Source organism: Silurus aristotelis (assembly GCF_946808225.1).
Source record: "Silurus aristotelis genome assembly, chromosome: 13".
NCBI lineage: Eukaryota > Metazoa > Chordata > Actinopteri > Siluriformes > Siluridae > Silurus > Silurus aristotelis.
Window position 1 is genome coordinate 7,432,318 of NC_139586.1, and position 25,228 is coordinate 7,457,545.

At 41.9% G+C, this 25,228-nt stretch overlaps 1 protein-coding gene across 4 annotated transcripts in view; it reads right to left on the reverse strand.

The window, feature by feature from the left end:
• Positions 1-24,100, reverse strand: part of syt7b (synaptotagmin VIIb) — a 137,365-nt gene extending 113,265 nt beyond the window's left edge. For 3 of the 4 annotated variants that reach the window (XM_083558309.1, XM_083558307.1, XM_083558308.1), the window contains exon 1: positions 23,855-24,099. In XM_083558309.1, the coding sequence (XP_083414435.1) occupies positions 23,855-23,888 (34 nt within the window). In that variant the 5' untranslated portion in view covers positions 23,889-24,099. Of the gene's footprint in view, positions 1-23,854 lie in introns of all 4 variants that reach the window. The other variant, XM_083558306.1, reaches the window with a different exon arrangement.
• Between the last annotated feature and the right edge of the window lie 1,128 nt (positions 24,101-25,228).

Sequence of the window (25,228 nt, forward strand, 5' to 3'; positions counted from 1 at the left end):
TTGTCATGAACTTTCACCTTTAACATGCAATCTGAGGCTTGAATCTGACATGTAACCCTTGGGGTTTTATTTATTTCTCTGAGCATTGCACAGTATGACCTTGGGGTGAACTGTCTTGAATGTTTTTCACTTGTGAACATAGTTCCTCACTGTAAACTTTCAATTGTTTGTCCTTATTACCCTTCCCAGATTGATGGTCAGCAACAATTCCTCCAAAGAAAGTTTCTTTTTATACATGACTGCACACACCACAAGACAAAAACCAGTAGGAACCATAAGACCAGACTGCAATTTGCAAAGAAATACAAATGAGCCACAGAAAGTCTGGAAGCAAGATTAACATCTATTATAGATGGAAAGGCCACAGCATGGTGAAAGAAAGGATCTGGTAATGAACTAAAACATATGAGATCATGGGTGAAGTTAAATAGAACCAGTTAAAAAAATCTTTTATTGATGATTGAACACTTGATGGTAGCAGCAGAATAAATTTAGAAGTCTACCGAACCATTCGGTCTTCCAATTTAGAAAGAAAATTATCAAGTTTAATTTAGGATGAACTTCAACATGCAGCAAGAAAATTAACCAAACCACACTGTGAACACAACAAAGGACTTCATCAGGTGAAAAAAATTGAAGGTTTTAGACCGGCCAAGTTAATCACCAGCCTATAAACTAACTGAGTAGCATTCCACTTCTGGTAGAGGAGACAATAAAAAAGAGGGGAAAATAAACCCAGAAACAAACAACAATTAAAGAAAACTGCAATACAGAGTTAAAGAGTGGATGTATATGCACTTCAATAAATTGATTTCTATTTTTTCCATTTAGGTAATACATGAACGATACTGTTCACTTAATATATTTTAGTTCAGCAATTAAACACCCGATTGGCACCGCTAAAGAATAATGGTGCTACAAAGTTGCCTAACGTATCTTATATTTAGTAGTTCATAAAATAAGTTAATAAAATTATTCTGTGCTGTGATCACAGGAGGCGTGCATTTCTTTTTAGGTTTATGAAGGATTTTAAAATTCTTCAAAGGAACATGCTTGAATATGAATAATATAATTGTTTCTAAAGAATTTCTAGTACTGTGCACTCTTTTCATTCCAGTGTATATATTTTATCTCGCTCTGAAAAATCTGTTCATTGTCTCGCAGTGTTCAAAAGCATTTCCCACCATGCAGCCAAATTGCAACCGTCAACATTTTGAAAGTAGTTGTTAAGAAAATTGTAGAGTAGATATCAGATGCTCTGCTGCCTGACGGGAGTGTGTCTGAGGCTAAGACTATAGTTTACTGTGGACAAACAGAGTCAAAGAAAGAAAATCCATGAGCATTAACTGGGAAAACAAATGAAATAAACCCAGCTCAGGATTGTAAAAGCACAACTAAGGTCTGTGCAATTAAGAGCCTTGAAGCTAAAAAGGGGAAGTTGAGGGCGAATGTTTTCTCACAATTACAAATTCATAACTTTTGGCGTGAATGGTTAGACCTACATTAAAAAGATGCTGCTTCGTGTAGGTTCATCAGCAGGAATGTTAGAGGTCACTCTTGCAGCTGAAATATCAATCAGAAACAGAGTCTTCACTAGTCATTTGCTAAGACACAGCGAATGTTCATCTTTGCGTGGAAGTGAATGGTAGTTTAATTAAATAAAATCATAGCTCAGAAATGATCTAGATTTAACATGAAAATAATCTAATTTCTCTGCCTACGAAAGAAAAAAAAGAAAAAAGCCTGCAGTCCTGCATGTGTCACAGCTAATAGAAATCCAGCTCCTCTGTTTTGACATTCTGAAATCCGTCGCTAATTCTGCTTGGCATCAAGGGTCAGAGGTCAGGACTCATTGACGATGCTTGCAGGAGATTCATTATTTGTTTTGCTTAAAATTCGCCTCATATGAATGATAATAACTTGTCTGAGCGTGATGCTTTTCTTTTATTAACCGCACTGAGACAGTCTTCGTTTGATATCTCTGTCTCACTATGTTGATCTGCCCCACTCTTTATTTTGCTCTGTATTACAGTCAGCAATTACATACCTGACTAATGGTGTCTCTCTCTCACTTTCTCTATTTATCTCAAACTGCAGGTTGCAATCCTCCGCCAAGCTTTTATATTTAAATCGCTTCCTTTTTTTCTTTGCTCTGTCTGTAATATTAACAAGGTCTTTGACCAGAAGGACCCTGCCATTAACAAGCAATTACCTTCAGACATTTACAAAAAGGCAGGAAAAGAAACAAAGCCCACGAGGTCAGCAGTCTTCTCTGTCTCGCTTTCCGTGTGCCTCTTACCCAATATACCCGTGATTAACATTGGGAATTTCATCTGTAAATTCGATAACAGCAAAGCTGTCAAACTGTTTCAATAAACTCAATAAGGAACAAAAAAGGGTTCCCTGTTATAAAGATCTATAAAATAAATAAATCTGAGGTGATCACTGGTATTACAATTTTTTCTTCTATAAATAGAAATTCGAAACATAGATTAAAACAATCAAGGCTGAAAGGAATTATGATGTGTGTATATAAATATATATATAATATTACTGTTGTAATACAAAAGATGCACATTTTGTTTTACAATACCGTAATATCTAGCACCAAGTCCTCACAAAGCCCTAAAACGAGAACACTTGCACACTCAATCCAATCCTTGTAAACACACTTTCGCTGCTGTCACCACTGCTTGACCTTCTCAATATGTTCTTAACATCGTGGCAACGCTGTAGAAATGCCAACAGAATATTGCGGAATACATAATTAGTCAAACCCGCGCACTGATTAGGTAATTAATTGGGTTTTGTTTCACAGGCTGTGTGAGAGAGCAGGCAGAGTTTTTCCTCAATATGAAAGCAATGAGTGTAGCTTTATAATTAGAACTAAAACACTTATAATAGTGCTCTGCTCACACACATTTTGTGACGGTGCCATCGCTGCATTTAAGCACACTGACACATCACACTCCAGAAACATGCAGCTCGGACTTGCCGTGTTGCACGAACATATCAACACTGATGCAGACTGGCATCTACTGTAGCACTTGTTAGTAGAGAAGAGAAAAAAATAGTGGTAAATATTGTGGGGGAAATAATTACACACCTTTATGGCAATGTGGAATAACATTAAAAAAACAATGAAATCATTTCAGCTAAAATATATATTAAACATAAATATAAGCTATTTGAAAGGAGATGAATAATACTAATAAGGATAATCATCATCATAATAAAAGTCTTGTCGAAGTCGTCTCTGAAACCTTCTCTGAAGGTTATTGCCAGCACAACCTGCATGCCTAAAGTGCCACCAGGCTTAAGCACCACGAATGCTGCTGTGTAAAATCCAGAAGAAATCATGCAGAGTTAGCACAGGTGGCGAAGAGGTACTCTCCACATTCCGTCCTCTCGGTGCTCTGCAAGCGCTGCTGTTTTGCACAGCCCCAACGACTCAGTACCCAAGAACATGTGCCAAAAGCATCCAGGCACTGAGTTTGATCCCTGCCAGGCATAATCAGACCAAGGCCAGGAAATCTGCTGCTTAGATCAGGCCTGTTGATGCTCCGCTGTGATTGCACATCTCAATCACCGCTCCAACCGGCTTCCTTGTACTGTAAAATTCTCCTCACAATTTGAATGCAAGGAGATGAAATTAAAGTGCGCCTTAATTATAATCTCTTAAGCATCTAACTAATTTATATCATAAGTACTTTAGTCATATCGTAAAATTGCATGCAGTCAAGCTACGGTCATAGAAGACACAATGAAAAATTATTGCGCATTCTAAAAATCTGTTTTAAGAAGTGGAGGCTGTCTACCAAAATTCTGCCGTAATACCAGATAAGAGGGAATTAATCAGAGAAGGAACCAAGAGCCAACCAAGGGTAGCTCTGAAGGACCTAAAGAGGTTCACGGCTTTAGTTTGATAACCCAGCCATTAGGGAGGCACAAGCCAGTGCACTCTTAGTGCCGGTCCCAAGCCCGGGTAAATGGGGAGGGTTGCGTTAGGAAGGGCATCCAGCGTAAAACATGTGCCAAATCAAATATGCGGATCACAAATAAGAATTTCATACCGGATCGGTCGAGGTCCAGGTTAACAACGACCGCCACAGGAATCGTTAGCCAACAGGGTACAGGTGGAAATTGGGCTACTGTTGGCCGAAGGAGGAGAAGGAGAGGAGGAAGACGTCTACAGAGATGGCAGGAAAAGGAGCAGTGTAGGAGAGTGGAGGTTCGGGTTGGTACTTTAAATGTTGGTACTATGACGGGTAAAGGGAGAGAGATAGCTGATATGATGGAGAGGAGAAAGGTTGATATGTTGTGTGTTCAGGAGACCAAGTGGAAAGGGAGTAAGGCCAGAAACATTGGAGGTGGGTTCAAACTGTTCTATCATAGTGTGGATGGAAAGAGAAATGGTGTAGGGGTGATTCTGAAAGAAGAAACATTAAGAGTGGAGTGGAGTGGAGTGTAGTTGAGTGGGATCAATAAAGTATTCTGCTTCTAATGATTTTACCAAATCCTAGGGCAACAATATAATAATCCAATTGTGCAAGTCTTTAGTTATTACTAGTAGTCTTTGGGGACACCACATTGGTTTTAAAATGTAAATCTACTGTAAATATGACTAACCCCACAGGAAACACTAGACTAGAAAGGGTTTCACCATCAGTAAGGAATAAGACCTAGACACTGTCTCAGACACCCATGAGCAGCGCATTCACCATAGCGATGCATGGGAAGATGACTCATGAAAACCACCATAGGGCTGTCATTAAATTTATGGTGAAAGATTTATTGCCATTCACTACAGTGGAGTCAAGATGGTTTAAGTATAGTGGGCAATTGATAAGTTAGATAGATAAGCCATATTGCTAGAGACATCAGAATTCTCTTTTTATTATCTCTCTATTAACTGTACATTCTGTTGTTCAAATGCTGTTCAAATATATTGTGCTGTGGCATGTTCAGGAAGTCTCTCTCTCTCTCTCTCTCTCTCTCTCTCTCTCTCTCTCGCTCGAATAGCTTTTGGAGGTGGTGACTCGTGCTGTTGCGAAGCTCGGAATCGATTGGCTAGATTAAAATCAGAAGCGTCTGCCAGGTAAGCTTTATGAACACTTTCTGCAATCTACGTTACCCACTTTTCAGTTCCAATGTCTCCCTCTACACAAATGTAGTAGGGCTGAAAGAGTGCGGTTATGGGGCAATGCCCTGGGTTGAAGAGACACTAGCTGGCTATCTCTCCCCGGGTGCTGCATCATCCCTTAAGGCCCCGGCACTGCCTACCAAGCCATTTAAGACTTCCTCGGCCTTGGTGGGCAAGGCTTACACGGCAGCGTGTCACCCCGCTGATTGCCTGCACACCATGTCAGTGCTGCAGGATTATCAGGCTGACCTGCTTTGAGAGCTGGACTAGGTAGCTATTACGGGTCCTGACAATGTCCAAGAGCTACGCCATGCTACGGACCTGGCTCTCAGGGCACCTGCCAAACCTGTCTCAGTGGGTCTTGCACACTGTAAAGAGGGGCTACTTGATTCAGTTTGAGTCCTTTCCCCCCGGTTTAATGGAATGTGTCCCACTTTTGTGAGACAGGGACAGGTTTTGGTCATGGAAAAAGAAGTAGACACGCTCTTAAAGATGGAGGCCATCAAGGTGGTCCCTGCGCTAGACAGAGAACCTGCTCACTATTGAGGCTCAGGTTCAAGATGCTTACCCTCAAGCAGGTCATGTCTCAAATCAGATCTGAGGACTGGTTTGTCACAATAGATCTCAAGAACACTTTCCTCCACATATCCATCCTTCCTTTACACAGGAAGTTCCTGAGGTATGCTTTTTGGGCCAAAGCTTACCAATATCGGGTTCTTCCGTTCAGCCCTGCACTCTCACCCTGCACCTTCACAAAGTGTATGCAGCTCTGGACCCGCTAAGACTTCGGGGCATCCACATTGAACTATATCAGAAATTGGTTAATATAAGCTCAGTCTGAGCTTCTGGTGGTCTGGCATCAAGATGTCATTCTCTCCCACATAAAGGATATGGGGTTAAGACCAAACGCCAAGAAGAGTGTGCTTTCTCCAGTGCAGAGAACCACTTATCTAGGCGTAGTGTGGGACTCGACCGTTATTCAATTTAATTAAATTTATTTTTATTTGTATAGCGCTTTTACCAATGAACATTGTCTCAAAGCAGTTTTACACAGATATTGTGGTGATAAAAATGAATAAGATGTTCTTTATAAGCGTAAGTTTGTCCCTGATGAGCAAGCTGGTGGCAACTGTGGCAAGGAAAAGCTCCCCGAGAGGGCACAGCTCGTAGCATCTGGTCTTTCTGCCGAGGTATTGAAGATCATTCTCCAATCTAGAACTCCCTCCATGAGGAGTTGTATGCTGCAAAATAGCACCCGTTTACTGTGTGGAGCGAGCACCACCAGTTGAACCCAGTTAACTGGCCGGTCGGTTCAGTACTGGAGTTCCTGCAGAGACAGTTTCGCACAGGGTTGTCTCCTTTCACCCTGAAAGGTTAAGTTTTGGTTATTGCGGCTTTTCGTGCTCCACTTGTAAACAGTCGCTGGGCAAGCCCCAGTTTGTGAAACATTTCCTCTGCGGCACCCGGAGGCTGAGGCCTTGGGTGCAACCTAGAGTGCCTGTGTGGGACCTGTCTGCCCTGTCTTAGCCTCCCTGAGGTGCCCTCAAAGTTTCTTACAGTCAAGACTGTATTTCTTTTAGCTATTTCCTCCATAAAGAGGGTCAAGAACCTTCGGGCCCTTTCTGTGGCCCTGTCTCTCCTGGAGTTTACTCCACGCATGGCCAGTGCCTTTCTCTACCCCAAACTGTGGTATGTTCTGTTGTGCTGCAGGTATCCTTTTGAGGCCCCTGACCAGGAGAAGCTTAACCGGCTGTGTCCAGTGTGAGCACTGGACACATACGTCCACAGAACGGAACTGTGGAGAAGTCTCTGGTCTTCCCACACCTTCGGGGTCAGAGCTCACTCCACTCAGAGTGTGGCAGCCTTTAAATCCTGGTCCTCTGGAGCATCTCTCCAAGACATTTGCAATGCTTCAGGCTGGTCCACACCGCTGACCTTTGTCAGGTTCTATAGCCTTGGTATTGTACTTTCATTCCCAAAGCATTGTTGACGCAACTCGAGTTACTGAAAGGAAAAATCTATAGGTTATGTATGTAACCCTGGTTCCCAGAGGGAACGAGATGCTGCATCTCTAGGCCACACTTCCTGAATCCCTGTAGCTTTATCTTCCATTTCAGAAGCTAGTGCTTTTTTATAGCTTCCTGGTTGTGATGTCAGACCGCCAGTGAACGGCTCCTACAACAGTAGGTGGCATAGCTGCGGTTGTAGTGTAGAGGTTTGGAGTTGTCTTAGCTGGATTTCTTGTTTTAGTAAAATGGCATTCACTCTCCATATGCAAAATGCCTCTCTCTCTGTAATGCCATGCATTGTTATTTTGCGTTTTTGTATAGTATTGCGACGTGATGGTGGTGGTATTAAGAGGTGGATTAAGTCGGGTAAGTTCCCACTGAAGGCGCAGGTACCAAATGCACGGCCCGCCACTGGGCTACCTGCATAACCTAGAGATGATTTCAGTAGTCAGATTGCCTTTTTCCCATAGAGTATAGTTGTGCCAACTCTTCCCCTGGATAACACTGCACACACATGCAGCTGTCCCAGTTCTGATGCCCATTGTAGGAGCTTTTGGTGGTGAAACGAGGTCAGTATGAGCACTTTCACCATTCTGTAGACACACAGCTGCTTACACAGCAAGCTGTGATGCGCTGTGTGCTTCTTTTGCAGGATCAGACAGGTGGGCTAGCCTATGCATAATTAATAAGCCTTAATAAGGTAATATTTACTGCATTTCATCACAAACTGGTCCTTGTCACTCACACCCTTACGTTTACCCAGTTTCCTGCTTCCGGGACATTAACTGTGGAAAAAGTCTGCTGCCTTATATGTCCAACCCCTTGAAAGGCATAATTGTAATAGCATAATCAACGTTATTCACTTCAGGTTTTAACGTTATGGCTGATTGGTAGAGCTGCATCCATGTTCCTGGTCTATCTTTAGTGGCAGTCTATTAAAAGGAAAACTTTTAATAAACAACAACCTGATTAAATGAGCTGTTATCACTTTCTATTCACATAGGACAAAATCTCTCTCTAAGTCTCACACACACACATATATTATAAATGGACCTCTAATTGAATTCATGATCCAGCGATCATGATCAGGTTGGTAGCAAAAGAACTGGGCATTCGCTCCTGTATGGTACTTTGTCATAGAGATGCCTAAGATACATATTTTATTCCAGGTGTTCATATTAAAAAAATAATACTGTTTAAATAGGGCTTTTATTATCTGAATCAGAACAGTTTTTTTGCTGTATACACTGCCCGTCCAAAAAAAACTATTCACCACCTGGATTTAACTAAGCAAATAGGTAATATATAATTACTGCATGAATGATTATGTTTTAGCTGGCAACAAGTTATTTAACTCTAACTGATACAGTGAGTAGCTTCTCATTTCTTAAACAACTATGTCAGAAGATACATCCTGTGGTCATGGAAAAGATGTTAATCTGTTTCAGAAGGGTCAAATTATTGGCATGCATCAAGCAAAGAAAACATCTAAGGAGATTGCTGAAACTACTAATTTTGGGTTAAAAACTGTCCAACGGATTCTTAAAAACTGGAAGGATAGTGGGGTACCATCATCTTCCAGCAAGAAATGTGGTCAGAAAAAAATCTTGAATGATCGTGATCGGCGATAAACTTTTGGTCAAATTAGATCATAAAAAACAACAGTAGAACTCACAGCTATGTTTAATAGCAAAATTAAGAGCATTTCCACATGCACAATGCAAAGATAATTTAAGGGATTGGGAATAAACAGCTGTAAAGCCTTAAGAAAATCACTTATCAGTAAAGCTAATCTGAAAAAAGGCTTCAATTTGCTAGGGAGCATAAAGATTGGACTCTAGAGCAATAGAAAAAGGACATGTGGTCTGACGAGTCAAGGTTTTATGCTGATGCACCCATGCCTAGTGCCTACCGTGCAAGCCTGTGGGGGCAGTGCTATGAACTGTGGTTGCTACAGTTGGTTAGGTCTAGGTTCAGCAATGTTATGTGCCCAAAGAATAAGGTCAGCTGACTACCTGAATATACTGAATGAACAGGTTATTCAATCAATGGATTTTTTTTCTTCCCTGGTGGCACAAGCATATTCCAAGATGACAATGCTAGTTTTCTTCGGGCTCAAATTATGAAAGAGTGGTTCAGGGAGCATGAGAGGTAATTTTCACACATGGATTGGCCACCATAGAGTCCAGACCTTAACCCAATTGAGAATCTTTGGGATGTGCTGGAGAAGACTTTGCGCAGCGGTCCGACTCTTCCATCATCAATACAAGATCTTGGTGAAACATTACTTCAAATCTGTAAGGGAAGAAATGTCTTGACATTGCAGAAGCTTATCGAAACGATGCCACAGTCAATGCTAAAGGCGTTTCAATGAAATATTAGCAACCTTAGCCAGTGCAGCTTCTTCTTATATTTGGAGAAGTCTGCATTAAACCAAATGGCTAATCATTGCATAAGGATGACATAAACAAATTTACTCATGCGGGGTTGTTTCTTTCTGTAAAAAAAAAAAATGCATTTGAGTATGAAAGGTGAAGCAATTTGTGTAAATACACATTTGTGTTGTATTTTGCAAGTTGACAACCATGCTTAAAAAAATCGATATAAAATATAATACAATATTGTTTTGACAATTTCTGTTTAAAAACACAGATATTTTGTTTATTTGTAAAGACATAAGCATCTAGAATATATAAGTAATAAAATGTTGTATAATGCAAAAATTTAATAGTTTACTGCTGCTGTTATTTGCTGCTTTTAGATTTTGTGTTTGTTTGCACTGTTAATAGAATTTATCACTAGGTCGTGACTGAAATTAGAAAACAAACAGTTTAAACAATAGCACTTTATTACACTATACCATTTTCACATGAGGATTATACAGTTTTTGCTTATTGTGCTGATGTTTCACCTAGAACTGTGACCCCAGTGTGTTTTATTTTCACGTGCTTGTGCATCACTGTGGTACTTCCACACAACACAAGCTCCACTTTGCATGACTACCAGTTACAATTTTCTTTGTTGCGTTTAATATAAAATGTTCCCATGCAATGCTCCCATTGCCTTGGATGCATACTTTTAACCTGCTGCCAGTTAACCCTGTACTGTCTGCCTTTTTCGCAGACAAAAAAAACAAAACTTGAGCAGACCAACTAATTGATAACGGCATTCATTGACCATGAATTTCATTATCAATTATTATACATTTTCTAGATTAGTTGTTTAGCAGCCCTAAATGAAATAGAGCTAATAATAGTGACAGCACAGTGTTTAAGGGTTTGAGGTACAACAGAGTTACCTATTGTTCTGTGATAGTTCTTGGATTCCTTTTTTTCTCCCGTCTTAAAAGCCTCTTGTTTTTTTTTCTAAGCTCGACATTAAACCAAGATTTATTCTTAGACAAGCAGGAGTGGGGATTAGTTTTTACTGACAGAAGCTGATGTAAGATGCGATTGTGTCCATACACTCATCCATACTGTTTTTGTATTTGACTAAACATAGCACAGTCTGTTGCACTGAGGCATTGTTGTAGATCTTCTTTTGCTTCAGTAGTCCATGCCTTGCGTTGTTTTCACTGTGTTCTGTTTCTGTCTATATTAGGGGTGACCCTGAGGAGCCTGATTTGACTACCACTTTCACGATCGAACGTGTTATGAAACGAGGATCATGCCATATCGGTTAAATGTGGGTGCTCAATGTCTGATTTCACATAGAAATTCTGTTCTCATTTACTTAAACGGAACTTTATTTTAATGTAGCTGATTGAATTTGATTTGCCATGTGAAATGCAGATCCTGTCTGCAGTGTGGCCTTTCTGCAGTTAATTAATTGTTGTTCTTTAGGTTTATTCATTCAAAATCCTTTTATACATTATTTTTTATATCTTGTGTGATGTTTTGTACATCGTGGCTTTAAAATGTTAGGAGGAATCGTTTTACAAATGTTTATTGACATTGCCTCAAAACACATACATAATTAGACTATTAGTCAACTATAGGCAAGACTTTGAATCGGCAATTCTGAATAAACTATGTAAATCCTTACTCTGGGACACCCCTAAACTACATGTAGGAATTAGTACAGGTGTGGCCCAGGAAGTCACAGGAAATGGCACCAGTAGTGCAAAGTCTTTTTGGTAGATTAAGGGGAGATCCAGAATAGTTGTAGGACTGAAATCGCCCATTAGAATTACTATAGCCTACAGACTTGGAATTTGGGAAACATGACCTTCATATTGACTGAGCCTATTGTTTCATGTGACAGTTTTTGTACCAGTTTGATTATTATAAAAGCACACACCTACTCTTATTTTATAAGAGCAAAGATCAGACACCACCTACTCTCCATATTTGAAATCATGGTAATTCCACTATAGTATTGAGAATCAAATCAGAAATATTCTTGCCTCTTTTTCTAAATCTGACCAGAGCTCCATAGTGCTTGCCTTCTTCAACTAACTTCTTCTTCTTCTTCTTCTTCTTCTTCTTCTTTCGGCTGCTCCCATTAGGGGTCGCCACAGCGGATCATCCGTCTCCATACCACCCTGTCCTCTATATCTGCTTCTTTTACACCAACTACCTGCATGTCTTCCCTCACCACATCCATGAACCTCCTCCTTGGCCTTCCTCTTTTCCTCCTACCTGGTGGCTCCATCTTTAGCATTTTTCTACCAATATAATTCATGTCCCTTCTCTGCACATGTCCAAACCATCTCAATCTCGCCTCCCTCACCTTGTCACCAAAACATCCTACATGTGCTGTCCCTCTAATAAACTCATTTCTAATCTTGTCCATCCTCGTCACTCCCAACGAAAACCTCAACATCTTCAGCTCTGCTACCTGCAGCTCCACCTCCTGTCTTTTACTCAATGCCACTGTCTCTAATCCATACAACATCGCAGGTCTCACCACAGTCCTATAAACTTTCCCTTTCATTCTTGCAGATACTCTTCTATCACAAATCACTCCTGTCACTCTTCTCCACCCACTCCACCCTGCCTGCACTCTTTTCTTTACTTCCCTAACACACTCTCCATTACTTTGCACTGTTGACCCCAGGTACCTGAACTCCTCCACCTTCTCCACCTCTTCTCCCTGCAACCGCATCACTCCACTGCCCTCCCTCTCATTCACACACATGTACTCTGTCTTACTCCTACTGACTTTCATTCCCCTTCTCTCCAGCGCATATCTCCACCTCTCCAGGCTCTTCTCAACCTGCTCTCTACTCTCACCACAAATCACAATATCATCTGCAAACATCATAGTCCAGGGAGACTCCTGTCTGACCTCATCCGTCAACCTGTCCATCACCACTGCAAACAGGAAAGGGCTCAGGGCCGATCCTTGATGCAGTCCAACCTTCACCCTGAACCAGTCTGTCGTACCTACTGCACACTTTACTGCCGTCACACTGTCCTCATACATGTCCTGCACCACCCTCACATACTTCTCTGACACACCTGACTTCCTCATACAATACCACAACTCCTCTCTCGGCACCCTGTCGTACGCTTTCTCTTAATCCACAAATACACAATGCAGCTCCTTCTGTCCTTCTCTATACTTCTCCATCAACATCCTCAAAGCAAATAAGGCATCTGTGGTGCTCTTCCTCGGCATGAAACCATACTGTTGCTCACAGATGGTCACCTCTTCTCTCAGCCTGGCTTCCACTACTCTTTCCCATAACTTCATGGTGTGACTGATCAACCTAATTCCCCTGTAGTTACTGCAGGTCTGCACATTTCCCTTATGCTTAAAGATCGGTACCAGCACACTCCTTCTCCATTCCTCAGGCATCCTCTCCCCTTCCAGAATCCTGTTAAACAATCTGGTTAAAAACTCCACTGCCATCTCTCCTAAACATCTCCACGCTTCTACCGGTATGTCATCTGGTCCAACCCACTTTCCATTCTTCATCCTCTTAATCGCTGCTCTCACTTCCTCCTTACTAATCCTATCTACATCCTGCTTCACCAACTCCACATCCTCCAACCTTCTCTCTCTCTGATTTTCCTCATTCATCAGCTGCTCAAAATACTCCCTCCATCTTCTCAACACACTCTCCTCACTAGTCAACACATTTCCCTCTCCATCCTTTATTGCTCTAACTTGCAGTACATCCTTCCCCGCTCGGTCCCTCTGCTTGGCCAATCGGTATAAATCCTTTTCTCCTTCCTTAGTGTCCAACCTCTTATACAGTTCCTCATATGCCTTTTCCTTGGCTTTCGCCACATCCCTTTTAACATGCTGCCGCATCTCCTTGTACTCCTGCCTACTTTTCTCATCACTCTGTCGATCCCACTTCTGTTTTGCCAATCTCTTTCCCCTAATGCTCTCCTGCACTTCCTCATTCCACCACCACGTCTCCTTGTCTTGCTTTCTATTTCCAGATGTCACACCAAGTACTTTTCTAGCTGCCTCCCTCATCACTCCTGCAGTAGTTGCCCAATCATCCGGCACCTCTTCACCACCACCAAGCCCCTGTCTGACCTCTTCCCTGAACCTCACACTACACTCTTCCTCCTTCAGTTTCCACCATCTTATTCTTCTTTCAAACCTTACTTTCCTCCTCTTCTTCTTCGCCTCCAAAACCATCCTACAGACCACCATCCGATGCTGTCTAGCTACACTGTCCCCCGCCAACACCTTACAGTCTCCAATCTCCTTCAGGTTGCATCTCCTACACAGAAGATAATCCACCTGTGTGCACCTTCCTCCACTCTTATACGTCACCCTATGATCCTCCTTCTTCTTAAAATACGTGTTCACCACTGCCATTTCCATCCTATTAGCAAAATCTACCACCATCTGCCCTTCCACATTCCTCTCCTTAAAACCATACCTACCCATCACCTCCTCATCACCTCTGTTCCCTTCACCTACATGCCCATTAAAGTCTGCCCCAATCACCAATCGTTCTTTCCTAGGTACACCATCTACCACTTCATCTAATTCACTCCAGAATCTTACTTTCTCCTCCATCTCACAGCCAACTTGTGGAGCATAGGCACTGATGACATTTATCATCATCCCTTCAACTTCCACCTTCACGATCATCACCCTATCAGAAACTCTCTTCACCTCCACTACACTCTTACTGTACGCTTCCTTCAGAATCACCCCTACACCATTTCTCTTCCCATCCACACCATGATAAAACAGTTTAAACCCACCTCGAATGTTCCTGGCCTTACTCCCTTTCCACTTGGTCTCCTGAACACACAACACATCTACCTTTCTCCTCTCCATCATATCAGCTATCTCTCTCCCTTTACCCGTCATAGTACCAACATTTAAAGTACCAACCCGAACCTCTACTCTCCTACACTGCTCCTTTTCCTGCCGTCTCTGTAGACGTCTTCCTCCTCTCCTTCTCCTCCTTCGGCCAACAGTAGCCCAATTTCCACCTGTACCCTGTCGGCTAACAATACCTGTGGCGGTCGTTGTTAACCCGGGCCTCGACCGATCCGGTATGAAATTCTCATTTGTGATCCGCATATTTGATTTGGCACATGTTTTACGCTGGATGCCCTTCCTAACGCAACCCTCCCCATTTACCCGGGCTTGGGACCGGCACTAAGAGTACACTGGCTTGTGCCCCCCTAATGGCTGGGTTGCCTTCTTCAACTAACTAGTGCCAATAAATCCATGGATTGAGTTCAAACCTTAGCACTGGTCATCTGGTATGCATCTTTTAAAGCATGAATCAGAACTTGGTTGCTATTGACAAAAAATACAGAAATATACAGACATACAGGCCGAGATGCCAAATAAATGTCGCTACCATCTTAGGTGCCATGATTTTGGAATTATTTAGTATTTGGTGTTTACAATTTTCTAAAACGTGGAATTTTCATTTTATAGTGAAGTCTCATGGTGTGGAAGAGAAGCACCGTTCTTCTTCATGTGCTGCATTGCTTTCACACTTTGGTCATGCCACTAAGTGATGTCTGCTGTTTCCAGGCTTAATCTTTAATTAAACCATGGTCATTACATGCAGCACGATGGGATGATTGCGAGAATAAAGATTTAAACGAGATGTCGAGATGTGATTAGGGATTTTCGAAAAAGCAGAGGCAAATGGTGTGTCTCAAATGCTTTAAATTCACTAATCAATCGACTTAACAATTACAACGTCTATGCAAAGCCGTGATGATTGTGTTATTCAGGCTGTCTCGGGGGGTTCAGAGGCGCACCAGTGAAGGAAAAATGGCTATGATTCTAACAGATGTCAGGGTATAAACGACTGATTACCGGCATGAGTAAATAAATGCCTGGCTTTGTATATAATAAGCATTCATATATATTCATTATGATGTGTTTAACATATATACCATTCCAGATATAAACTTAAACCCACTGTGCATTGTGCTTGAATGGATGGAGAAATTAGCTCTATTGCAGCAACGGTGACCAGAAGGACCACATAACTGAGCAAAATTTCCCTATTAAACATTGGCGACAGTTACAGGTAGTGTCCAAGCCTAACGGGGGAGTTTAGTTCAGGACTGCACCAAAAGCCTCACCACAAGAGACATCAAATGAGGATCTACAGCCAAACTAGCAGAATAAACAACAAAACAGGCTACACTAGCACAAGGTGTGAAATGTCACATTAGAGACACAAACAAGCAGAATTTTTAAAGATAAAATAAATAAATACAATTAAAAATGACATCATCGCAACATAAAAATATTGTAAGTCGAGACACGGCTTAGCCTACCCATGAGTCTTAAAGAATGGTGATAATTTAGTAAATAATTTAGTAAATAATTTAGTAAAACAGAGTAAAGCTATGTATGTACAGACTTAAACAGTACATACAGTATCTCACAAAAGTTAGTACACCACTCACATTTCAGCAACCATTTTAGTATATCTTCTCTAGAGCTAATACTATAGAAATGAAACTTTTATATATTTTAGAGTAGTAAATGTGAAGCTTTTTCTGTCCTTTGAAAATAACTCATGCAGCCATTATTGTCAAAATAAATGAGTACACCCTAAGTGATAGCAGCTGTATATTGTTTAACCATGCAAAGTCACATTTCCTATTCATCATGTTCATGTTTTTCTCTGCTTGACAGGACCAACTTTGTGTATCTTGTTTTAGAGCAATTCAAATTTGGTACTTTGAGTACAATTCTCTCATAATGACCACTGATGTTCTGCAATAGTCAATCAAAGAAGTCCTCGTGCTGTGCGTAAGGTGCAGAAGCTAGCTTAAAAAAAGCAGACGCATGAGTACTGCCATTGTTGCTTTAGAGGTTGCAGAAGCGGAAGGTCCGCTGGTCAGTGCTCAGACCATACGACGCATGCTGCAACAAGTCAGTTTTGCATGGCCGCCATCTCAGAAGGAAGCCTCTTCTAAAGCTGGCTCACAGAAAAGCCCGCAAACAGTGAAGACATCCTGTTAAAGACTATGAATTAGCAGAACCATGTCCTTTGGTCTGATGAGACTAAGATAAACTTGTTTGGCTCAGATGGTGTCTAGCATGTGTTGCGATGCCCTGAAGAGGAGTACCAAGTTGTCTTGTCTAAGTCAAGCATGGTGGTGGTAGCATCATGAACTGGGGTTGAATGAGTGCTGCTGGTACTGGGAAAGCTGCAGTTTATTGAAGAAAACCCTAACCCTAACCCCAAACACACCACTAAGATGAAAACTGCCTTGCTGAAGGTGAAAGTGAAGGTGATGGAGTGGCCTAGTATGTCTCCAGACCTAAACCCAATTAAACATATGTGGGGCATCTTCAAGCGGAATGTGGAGAAGTTCCATGTGTCTAACATCCAGCTCCCTGATGTTATTGAAGTGGAAGATGATCAACCTGTGCAGCTCTGGTGAATTCCATGCCCAGGATTAAGGCAGTGCTAGATAACAATGGTACTCACACAAAATACTGACACAGTTTTGACATGTTCACCTAGGGTGTACTCACCAGTTATTTAGTAAATAATAGCTGTATGTTGAGTTATTTTCAGACAACAGAAATAGCTGTACTGCTACACAAGCTGCTCACTGACTACTCTAAAATATATTCAATTTTCATTTCTATAGTATTGTCCCTTAGGAAGATATACTAAAATGATTTTTTTAATGTGAGAGATGTACTTACTTTTGTAAGATACTAGACATGCTCTGTTTCAGTGTCCAGAAAACCTGCTAAAAAGGAGAGAGACATGAGAAAAAAGGGAGCTTTAATACATCTCTGCCAGTGGTTTGCAAGTGGAGGGTGGAGACAGATAAAATGAGCTGTAAGAAAAACCTGCCGCTGATGAGCCTAATCAGTGTGCTCCGTTTCAGTCCAGCGATGCCAATAAAGTGGAGATTGACACCAGCCTCGGGGAGAGAGACACCAAGCAGAGAGGAGAGAAAGGGTCGCCGAACGGTGAATGAGCGCCACCGGGTGCCACAGAAAGACGTGCCGGTAGGCGAATGCACTCAGGCAGACGCTAAGAAAAGGCGTACGGGTCCACGAGTGGGTGCTGGCAGACATAAAGGCTTCCATAGGACTGTGGGTGATCCCCAGCATAATGGGTGAGTGCCGGGGTAAAAATAAAAGCGAATAAAAGAGCTCTGCTTGGTAACATTTTTCCTGTTTCTCTTTCTTCCAGCGCGGAACCTCCGAAACTCCGTGCTGGAAGAGAGGTAAGACGCCAGGGAGACTTTGCTACAGAGGGAGCGGGACCAGGCCAAGGAGAAGTGCTGCAGCCACCACCTGCATCTTGTTCGGCAAGATGGGACCATGAATGAAATGAAAGTGATTAAAGAAGCTCTGCTTGGTGAACTTTTGCCTGTCTATCTTTACATTTACATTTGCGTCATTTAGCAGAGGCACTTGTCCACAGCGACATACAAAAAAGTGCTTTGAGGCTAAGATGGTGCTGGTGCATTTTTTGCCTTGTAGGCAAGCATTAGTGTTTTGAATCTGATACGTGCAGCTACTGGAAGCCAGTGGATGGGGCGCAGCAGTGGGGTGGTGTGGGAGAACTTGGGCAGGTTGAACACAAGTCGCACAGCTGCGTTATGGATAATTTGCAGTGGACGAACAGCATTCAGAAGTAGACCTGCCACCAGCGATTTGCAGTAATACTCCCAGCGTAGAAACAGTAAGTTTGTTACAACACCAAAAACAACTAAACTCTGTCAATCACTGGCCAGACTAAGGCATTTTACAAGGCAGGAGATACATTAATCCTGGCAACGGCTCAACGCTTCGTGCCGCATACACTACTATGTTTGACTGCCGTGCAAAATATTTTTTATTTTGTCGGATTGCATCGTCATCACAAGATGCTTTATTAACAGCTTGTAATAAACAGGAAATGTCTGTGGTATCAACATCCAATATCTACACATGCTTGCTATAAAGTTAATGTCAATTTCTTTACATTTATTAACAGATTTTAGGACAGTTTATTAACACAAACATTTGCACAGTAACACAGTCTGGAATCTGGACTGTGCAAATGTGTTTTTCCACTTTTCATACAGCAATTTCCACTGACTTCAACTTTAAACTTATTACAAAACAAAACATCACACATTTTAACCATTTGTAATGGATTTTATATTGTGGAGTGTCTAATGGACGAGGTCATTGCTTGTATGACTGATGTTAAAGATGCAAAAAACAGTCATTCCATCACCAGCACCTTCAAACCATTGTGGCTGTTACACAACACTGACACTGGACAATCCTAAAATAATACCTTTGAAGCATTTACATATATTTACAAAGAGAATAATGTCTATGTGTATCTAAAATAAATACAAAACATTTTCACCTTTTTTGACTTCTCAATCTATAAATGAAACCTTTTTAATCTATAAATGAAACCTGCTAGCTAGTATGCGAATGGTTACATACTAGCTAGCTATTGTAACTAGCTAGCTAATATAATAACAGGAGACTAGTAGTAGCTATCAAAGCTACAAAAGAAGACCGCTGTTAGTTGCTTGTTTGAACTGATCAATTATCGGAGTGTATTAGAATTTTTTTGCGGTCATTTTTTAGAATCAGACTGTAGATGGTCTTTGTCACTTCCTCACTAAAAACTAAGAAATTGGCATGATACCTGGCATGATTCCCATTACCTGTCTTCCAATCTCTCTCTCTCTCTCTCTCTGAAAAGACAAATTATTTCCCATTAGAGATGCTCCCCACTTTACGAACATTCACTTTACAAACCTTCGCAGATATAAACAAACCTGTCCTCAAAGTGAAATAAGTTTGGAGTCAAAAAAATTCTAAACGGAGGAGAGCACCTGCTAGCTCATCGTCGTCCGTAACGAATCTACATGATGCACATTAATGGCGAATGAATTTTTTTAAGTGAATTTTTATTTTATAATTTTTTTTTTACATTTTTATTACTCAATACAAAATATTGTATACAGTATTTCGATTATTTTGATTTGTTTTAGTACAGTGGAACCCGGTTATGTCGATGTCCTAGGGGGTTGCCAAAAAGCATCGAGGTAACCGATGATTGAGATAAACGAAAATCAAAATGGCGGCAATATATTAACTGTTTGAAATTTCTTTATGTACATGATGTGCGTTAATAAATGAGAATGTGCATGCACGTGTTTTTGGAGGGTTTTTTTACACAACAGCGTTGCCGCGATTTGTTTGATGAAGGCATGCTATAAAAATACATACAGTACATGTTTATCTGTCAGGAATCCACCTGCCACGCCCCCTTCGGCCCCCTTCAGCGTGTCAGGTGTTTTCTCGGCCGCTTTCTCTGAAGCTCCCGGCTTCAATCGCGCACATATGGTGCTCGTTTAGCATCATCACCAGCTCCTATTTAAACTTCCACACTCTTACTGTCCGTTATTGTTGGTATATGTTGGTTCACGGCGGTCGTTGTGATCGCTCATGCGTATCCCGGGAACGTGTCTTCCCACCGGCACTCTCTCAACGGCTGCTCTTTTCTTCCCAAAGCGTAATCGCGGATTCGCCCCGATCCTGCCGGTGTTCATTCTATGCCATTCTTTTCCCCCCTTGTGCTTGAGATATCAGGGTTCGGTGACATAACCAATAAAAAATGCTTAGAAAAAGCGAGAATTTGGCAGTTCCACTTCAAAAACGTCGACTTAATAGGGTTGTCGAGGTAACCGAGGGCAAGATAACCGGGTTCCACTGTATATTGTATAGTGTATAGTGTATTTTATTGTTTATTTGATAATATTTATAGTTTATCATTAGGAGATATGCATAGTCAATAACGAACACAGTAACAACTTACGAACAAATTTATGTTGGGGAGCGGCTGTATATTTAAAACAAATATTTAGGATTTAAACACTATAAAAAAAAAACAATACAGCTACATATGGTGAAGCTGCACATTGGTGTTAAATCTACACTGAATGGGTTAACTAGGGATTAGGGAGTGTACAGCACATGGCTATGATTAGCTCCGGATTCAGACATTACACTTGGAAACACGCAAATATTCCATTCCGTTCACCTTGACTTCCTACTCCAGCCTGGTTTCATTGTCTTATCGCTGTATTCTGAACTGCGATACGTTTGCAAAAAAAAATCAATACCGAGCTGTGATAAAAATAGCAGATTTCTGCCTTAATGCCTTGTTTTAGATCCTTTTAGAGGAGATCCTCCTGCTGTGGTGCGAACCTAACTTACTCAGACACAGTGGTACGATTTGTCAACTTTGAGGGAAAAAATCTCTAAAAATATCTGTTTATTATTTTTTTCCTAATTGAAGGACATTATTAGCTCAACATTATTTATCCCCGTTGTGATAATGGAGGTGTATGGCAGGTTTGCAGATTTTTTTTTTACCTGGCACATGAGCATGAGGGACGTGTGACACTGTGTGACCTTCATGTAAGAAACGTCCCGAACCATGTGAGTACATTTTGCCAATGAGAGAGCCTCTGTGATGTCACGGCAGAGCAGCATTAATATCCCGGCTCTTACAGGACCGTGTTGTGTTTTAATTTCTTACTTTGAACACAATAGACACTTAACCTACATACACTTTCTACTGTCTGGTATGGTAAAAGGTGGGAAAAAAATAAAACACACAGTGAAGAGCAGGGTTAATATTTAATTCATTTAAATGTAAAATTCATCGAATGTATGGTGCAAAAGATCTGGACAGAATTAGAATCCTATTAGTAATCATACATGTCTCTTAAATGAAAAATAATGTGGATTTTTTTAAACGGATTCCCAAAAATGAAGTGTGTGTCCTTTAAAGGGCTCTACTACAGCGGCCTTGCTTCCTAAAACACGTGTTGATTCACAGGAGAAAAGGCTTCAAGGACAGCATTAGACAACTCAGTGTGGTAGCCTATACACACACACACACACACACACAGCCCATATGTCCACAGTGAGATGTGTGAGGAATTTGCAAAAAGTCGAGCGCTCTCAAGTTTGCCCAGTCAGAACTGCTGCCTTTAAAGGCTGTGTGTGTGTACAAATATCAACTCTCACACACACACACACACACACACACACACACACACACACACACACACACACACACACACACAGTACACTTATAGCAAACATAGTTTGAAAATTTAGACTGCATAGGCAACAAACACAGGGCACAGGATATACACATACTGAAATGCTCTCTCTCTCTCTCTCTCTCTCTCTCTCTCTCTCTCTCTCTCTCTCTCTCTCTCTCTCACACACACACAGACACACACACAAACAAACACACACACACACACACACACACACACACAGCCAATATGTCCACAGTGAGATGTGTGAGGAGTCTGCAAGATGCGTGTCAGAAATAAGTGATGAACTGAGCGCTCTCAAGGCTGCGCATGTACAAATATAAACACACAGACACAGACACAGACACACACAGATTGAAAACCCAGACTGCAAAAACAACACACAGAGCACAGTATACACATACATAATACATGCACACACACACACACACACACACACACACACACACACACACACACACAAACACACACACACACACACACACACAAGCACATTGCTTGCAATAATTAACCATCACAATGAACACACAAGCCACACATATCACATGACCATATACACACACATACATACATACAACTATATACGCGTGGCAGAGCACACACACATTGCCAATTGCATAGGCAAACACTCGAAAATGTACATGTAGTATATGCACACAGAACCTGGACACGCAAACACACAAACACACTCAGTACAAATATTGTGCATATCAAGTGTACAAGCACACACAATGCATATACACTCTGCACACACATACACAGTACACACACACACACACACACACACACACACACTGTTTGTACAGGCTTAACATGCAAATAGATAGCAAACACACACACAGTAAATATATTGTGCATATCAACAGGGTATAAACACACATGATGCACATATACTCACATACATACACACAGTATGTACAGTACATGCTTCACATGAACATGGATTGCACACACACACACACACACACACACACATGCACACACACACACATGTACAGGCTGCACATGCGCATAGATTGCAACACACACACACACACACACACACACACACACACACACACACACACACACACACAGAGTAAATATATTGTGCATATCAACAGTGTACAAACACAAATGATGCACATATACTAACACACAGTATGTCCAAGCTTCCTGTGCACATATATTCCAAACACACACACACAGTACGTGCATGCTTCACATGAACATGGATTGCACACACACATACATGCTTCACACACGTGTAAATTGCTAACACAGACAGACACACACACACACACACACACACACACACACAGTATGTTGCTCCTGCAGAAAAGACACTAGATCTAATGTGTGAGAGATTGATAACACTGAATTATCGTCATCACATCTAAATCAGACTCACTTATATCATCTCTGTGCCTCTACACTTTCCATTCACGTGTGTGTGTGTGTGTGTGTGTGTGTGTGTGTGTGTGTGTGTGTGTGTGTGTGTGTTGTGTGTGTGTGTGTGTGTGTATTAATTCTCAAGCTAAGCAAAGGAGAGTCTAATTTTAGCATCACTTCTCCCACCGCGTGCAACAGGAGGAGGAGAGGGCAACCGGGGCATGGATGGATGGCTAGATGGAGAGATGGAGAGATGGAGGAAGGGACTCTCTGGAGGAATGGACAGCCGGTCCTCATGGAGACAGAGACCTTATCATCTCACTCTCTCTCTCTCTCTCTCTCTCTCTCACACACACACACACACACACACACACACACACACTCCTCTCTTCTCTCCCCCTCTGTAATGCCTGTGCATGTGATTGAGGGTGTGATGACCTTGTACATGGAGCTTGGAAGCACCTTGGAATCCGAACACATTCAACAACACACATCATCAGCAACAGCAACAACAACAACAACAGCAACAACAAGTGTCCTGCCCCGGTGAAGAACCACCACATTTAATTCTCGTGCTCGTTTTTATAGAAACCTGTTTGCACGTGAAATCGTCCGTATGGGATATAAGGTGTTGGGGACAATCCTACATGCCAAAGCATCCCTGAAGAGAGTGATAGAGAGATAGATAAAGAAGGAGAAAGAGAGAGAGAGAGAGAGAGAGAGAGAGAGAGAGAGAGAGAGAGAGAGAGAGAGAGAGAGAGAGAGAGAGAGAGACGGGCAGGCTATGGAAGTACCATGATGGTATGTTCTCTCACCTTTGCCGTCCTCGGCGTCTCGGTTCAGGCGCATGGCTGCCTCTCCTGTATTCTTCTCTTTTTTTTCTACTATGAAGGAGAGAGAATCAAAACAAAACAAAAACAACCTCAGATTGGAAATCAATTGTTTCCGTTTCCGACTTCTGCCGTCAAAAGAGCCCGCGCGTGCCTTGCAGTCAGCCCGCGCGCGTCTCCTAGACGCTACACTCCGGCAGGTTTCTCTCTCTCTCTCTCTCTCTCTCTCTCTCTCTCTCTCTCTCTCTCTTTTTCCTCTCAACGAGTCCCTCCCTCCCTCACTCGCTCCTCTCTCAATCCATTACACACTGCTTGTTTGGAGGAGACCGGGTGGCCACGGTGCTTGGAGGCAGGTTGGAGGAGCGTCTTGTGGTTCGCGCGTGACTCCCGGCAGCTGTAATCAGTGGCGCGTGGCACAGCTGGCTCAACCTGACACGCGCCGCGCGACTTTTCACCACATCTGGAGAAAAAAAATCTCGCCTTCTCATGCAGGGATTTTGGAATCAAAATTTCAACTTCAAGCATCAGCTGCTGCAAGTGTCACAGCCAGTGAACTGTTCCGCTGTTCCACACAGATGTTTTATTCAGACCGAATACGAACCAAATCAGTGTAAGGAATGGCCAAATGTATGTTCGCCCTTGACCATTAAACCCATATGCTGTTCTTCACCTTTTGCCACAAAATTTTATTTTGTAATTGTGTGATAATGGGGAATAACTCGAGTGTCCTCCAAAGAAGCCTTACCTCAAGACATCTGGAATAGACTGAAACACTGACTTTACCCCAGACCTCCTTACCCAACATCGGTGTCTGACCTCGCTCAAAGCATGTCACTGCACATCAGTGTGCTTGGTTATATAAAAGAGAAATTGCAAATTTTGTATTTGAATGACCACTAAGCCCCACAGCCATGCCCCAAAGATCTAGTGAAAAGCCTTCCCAAAAAAAGTGGATCCAAACCTAGAATAAAATGTTGAGTGTGATGGTCCTGATCCTCAGCCCATGACATTGTAAAATGACCTCTGCACACAGTCCCCTGCTTACTAATGACACAGACCTGATTTTAGTTCTTTAAATAATCCAGAGTTACTCTAGGATTGTGACAATTTGGAGCCCTTGGATACTCAATAATCAATTTTGTACCTACCCATCTGCTCCTCTCTCTCTCTCTCTCTCTCTCTCTCTCTCTCTCTCTCTCTCTCTCTCTCTCTCTCTCTTTCTCTCTCTCTCTCTCTCTCTCTCTCTCTCTCTCTCTCTCTCTCCTAATGCCCTACCTTTGAAAGGAGTTCTTCTCAATTGGAGGCCACTCTGTGCAGCTGGGGATGGTTCCACATGAACGGCCTAAAGATCCATGACGT